Source organism: Myotis yumanensis, unplaced genomic scaffold (assembly GCF_028538775.1).
Source record: "Myotis yumanensis isolate MYYU_CA2020_CCGP unplaced genomic scaffold, mMyoYum1.0.hap1 SCAF_5, whole genome shotgun sequence".
NCBI lineage: Eukaryota > Metazoa > Chordata > Mammalia > Chiroptera > Vespertilionidae > Myotis > Myotis yumanensis.
The window spans coordinates 89784617-89787858 of record NW_027223756.1 but is presented as its reverse complement, the minus strand read 5'-3'; the positions used below and the strand labels follow the sequence as shown (position 1 = coordinate 89787858).

At 58.7% G+C, this 3242-nt stretch overlaps 1 protein-coding gene across 1 annotated transcript; it reads right to left on the bottom strand.

Annotated features, from left to right (window-relative positions):
* Positions 1-272: 272 nt before the first annotated feature.
* USE1 (unconventional SNARE in the ER 1) lies at positions 273-3242 on the bottom strand. Its single transcript, XM_070414047.1, has 8 exons — positions 3124-3242; positions 2791-2840; positions 2551-2629; positions 2298-2450; positions 1829-1841; positions 1377-1404; positions 902-1076; positions 273-669 (listed from the first exon to the last, which is right to left on the bottom strand). Exons 1-8 carry the CDS (start codon positions 3223-3225, stop codon positions 487-489), a joined length of 783 nt encoding a protein of 260 aa, XP_070270148.1. The 5' UTR covers positions 3226-3242; the 3' UTR covers positions 273-486.

Sequence of the window (3242 nt, the reverse complement as noted above, 5' to 3'; positions counted from 1 at the left end):
GATTCTACCAGACTGAGGGTTGGGTTGGGCGCGTGGGGATGGGAGGGTGGCTCTCACCTTGTCCAGGGGAAAATAGGGGGTTTGCTGAGTCACTATCCCTGTCCCCAGCCTAATCTTCTCCCCCCTCTGCTCATGTAGTCTTTGTGGCTCTTGGGGGCCTCCAAGGGCCTTCCCATCTTGTCCACCCCAAAGGGTACCTCTGGAGAGGGGTGGAGGGCAGACAGGGGACAGAAAGGGTGGGCCAGTCCAGGTCTTTTTACTTTTAAATTTATTTTTATTGATTTCAGAGAGGAAGGGAGAGGGAGAGAGAGAAACATCAATGATGAGAGAATCATTGATCAGCTGCCTGCCTCCTGCACGCCCCCTACTGAGGATTGACCCTGCAACCCCGGCATGTGCCCTTGACCGAAATCAAACCCGGGACCCTTCAGTCTGCAGGCCGATGCTCTATCCACCGAGCCTAACCAGCTTGGGCCAGGCGGGTCTTTATTTGAGTTTGGGCATGATTCGGATGAAGAGGATCATGCTGATGAAAATGAAGCAGACAATGATAAGCATCGCCCAAAGCAGCCAGTTGACGGATTTCTGTGTGTGCTGCTCCAGCCGTTCTGATTCTGTCTTCAGCTTCTCCAGGTTCTGGTCGGCCATCTTGAGTGAGTGCGACAGGGTCTACGGGTGAGAGTATTAAGAGGACTGGGGTGGAGTGTGGACTCTCCCTACTGCCCTGGGGCAAGCCAGCACCTCTTGGCCCTGGCGGGCGGGCGGGCGCTGGTTCCTCAGCTGGGAATCTTGTCTGCTACCAAATTTGCATTTATCCAGCCAAGTCCCAGCCACAATGCCCCTCTACTGGGAAACCTCTGATGTCCCAGGGCAGAAGCCGCAGTTCCCACAGTTCTCACACCTGGTTGTCCTTCTTGATGACACTCTGGGCGGCCAGTGTGTTGGTCTTAAGGCTCCGGGCCAGGCCCAGCATTTCTTCTGCCAGCTTCTCCTGGAGGTTCTGGTGCTGCTGCAGGACGAGGTCTAGCTCGGCTGCCGACTGCTTCTCATCCCTGGGCCTGGGACCTGCCACCCCACTGACCTCACACACGGGTGGACAGGTAGACATGAGATGGGAGTGGGGGTGGGGGGTGGGAGGTGGGGGAAGAGACAAACATGTTCCCAGGGAACCCAGGGGTTATGGCTGCAGCCACTGCCCCACTTGGGACTGTTTCCCCTTCTTTGCTTTGGCTTCTGGGTAAAGCATTCCCAGAAGTGGCGTCTGATGGGTGATTTAGACGCTTGTGGTGGCTCCTCAGTGGTCCAAGATTTGTCCAGCCCCCCCCCCCCCCCCCTGCCGCCCGCCTCAGTGCTGTCCAAGGGCTGAGGACACTCACGTTCTCTTCCTCACATCCAGCTTGGGATCTGGAAGAGGAACAGGCCAAGCAGAAAGGAGGAGAGGATTGGTTCTCTGCATCTGGTTTCTTGACCATTACCTGGGATGGGTCTGCTACACATAGGCCCTTTTCCAACTTGTCTGCTGCCCAGCAGGCTCCTGATCACTCCTCAAGGCTCTAGCTCAAATGCCCTTTTGTCTGGGATGTTTTCCTCACCCCCATCTGGGCTTCCCCTGGCCCCAGGTCCCTCCCTCTGGTTTCCTCTGGGGACCACTTCCTCTGTCCCAGCTGCCCTCTACAGACATGACGTGGTAATGCCCCCAAGGACACTCCCTGGGCTGTGGAGGACCCTGTGGGAGCCAGATGAGGCACAAGGGACGGGGAGCAGCAAGGTCACATGTTATGTCCCAGGCAGTTGGGACTCGAGTCCTGTTCTGCTCAGGGCCACTCACCTCCAGCAGAGTCCTGTGGGAAAAAGGGACAGGCAGGAGGTCATCTACCTTGTCAGGCCCCCAAACCTGTCCTTTCTGCTCTCAGAACCTCTGTATCCTTAGTCAGGGCCCCGGGCAAGTCCCACAACCTCTGACCCTCAGTTTCCTCAACTATTAATAATGACAGCAGCTCATATTTTGAATAATTTAGCTGATCTATGGAAAGTTCTCAGAAAGGGATCTGTCATCCTATTTTACAGATGGAAAAATCTTGTCTATCTGTGGCAGGTGGCAAGCCAGGAGCCAACTCTGTGGCTTAACCAGACATGGGCACCTTTTGCCATGTACCAAACAAATTCCTCTTCCTCTGGCAAAACCTTGACCAGAATGCCCCTCTGGTGGGATGCCTTGTTTCATGGCCCAGGGCAGAGGCCCCTAGGGTCCCTGTATCTGATGGGAGGGTTCCTAAGGACCAGGGAGGGTGCCCTACCATGCCCAGCAGCTCACTCCGCATCTCGCTGGTGTACCGTGCCCGTGACTGCAGATGGACCGTCTTGGTGGCGGGCACCCGCTCCCTGGCCGTGGTGGGCACTCGGCCAGGGGCCAGGAACTGGTTGGCTAGTGCCTTCTCGGAGGAGGACGCCTACAGGAGAGGGAGGAGGCGTCACAACAGGAACAGGTCCTGGGGACTCGGAGAGCCTGCTGAGGGCTGAGGAAGCTGCGGAAGGGATGCCTGTGCTCACCAGCTTCTCTGCCTGCAGCATCCCCTTCAGAAAGTCCACCTTGCGGGAATATTCATTGATCACTTCACAGACCGGTTTGCTGGATGGCGAGATGCAGAAAAAGAAAACCTGTCTGCTGTCCCCAGGTCAGAGAAAGGTCCCAGCAAGGACTGGAGCCTCGGGGCCCCCTACTGCACCTGCCTCCCGCCCCCCGCGGCCTCTACCCTCCGATAGGAAGCCCTTCTGGCCGTCTGCACTCACCTCGTCTGGGCTTTCAGGGCCTGCAGCATGTCCTCGAGGGCTCCCACGTACTGGGGAGAACAAGTGGGTGTCAGCCTGCACCCCCCTTCCTCCCCATCTTGCTCGAAGCGGGCAGAGCCAAGGAGGGGTTAGGGGCTGGAAAACGGAAGGGGCCCATGTCGAGGAGGCGGGGACCAGCTGAGCCCCAGGGACGAGGGTGGACGAAGCTGGTGGACGTGGCGGCGCCCACCGAAGGGGCGTGGCCAGGGCGGCTGGTGGGGGGCGGGGTCCGGCTGTAGCCCCGGGCACCTCCCTAAGGGAGTCGAGCTCTAAGCGGCAATGCAGGGCCCCCACCTTCTCTAGACGCCATTCGTCCGGGTCCCGCTTCTCTGCTGCCATCGCCTCGCAGCGGCACAGCAGCCGCACCAGGTTCAGCTCCAGCCTGGACGCGGCCATCACCGACCGGCGGTACC

Bases quoted from the DNA above. Each gene is read 5' to 3' on its own strand.
- USE1 (XM_070414047.1), bottom strand. From the start codon at position 3,225: ATGGCCGCGTCCAGGCTGGAGCTGAACCTGGTGCGGCTGCTGTGCCGC. The intron at 2,451-2,550 runs GTGAGCACAGGC...CCTCTCCTGTAG, and splicing joins TGCTGCAGGCAGAGAAGCTG to GCGTCCTCCTCCGAGAAGGC. The intron at 670-901 runs GTGTGAGAACTG...TCTCACCCGTAG, and splicing joins TCATCAAGAAGGACAACCAG to ACCCTGTCGCACTCACTCAA.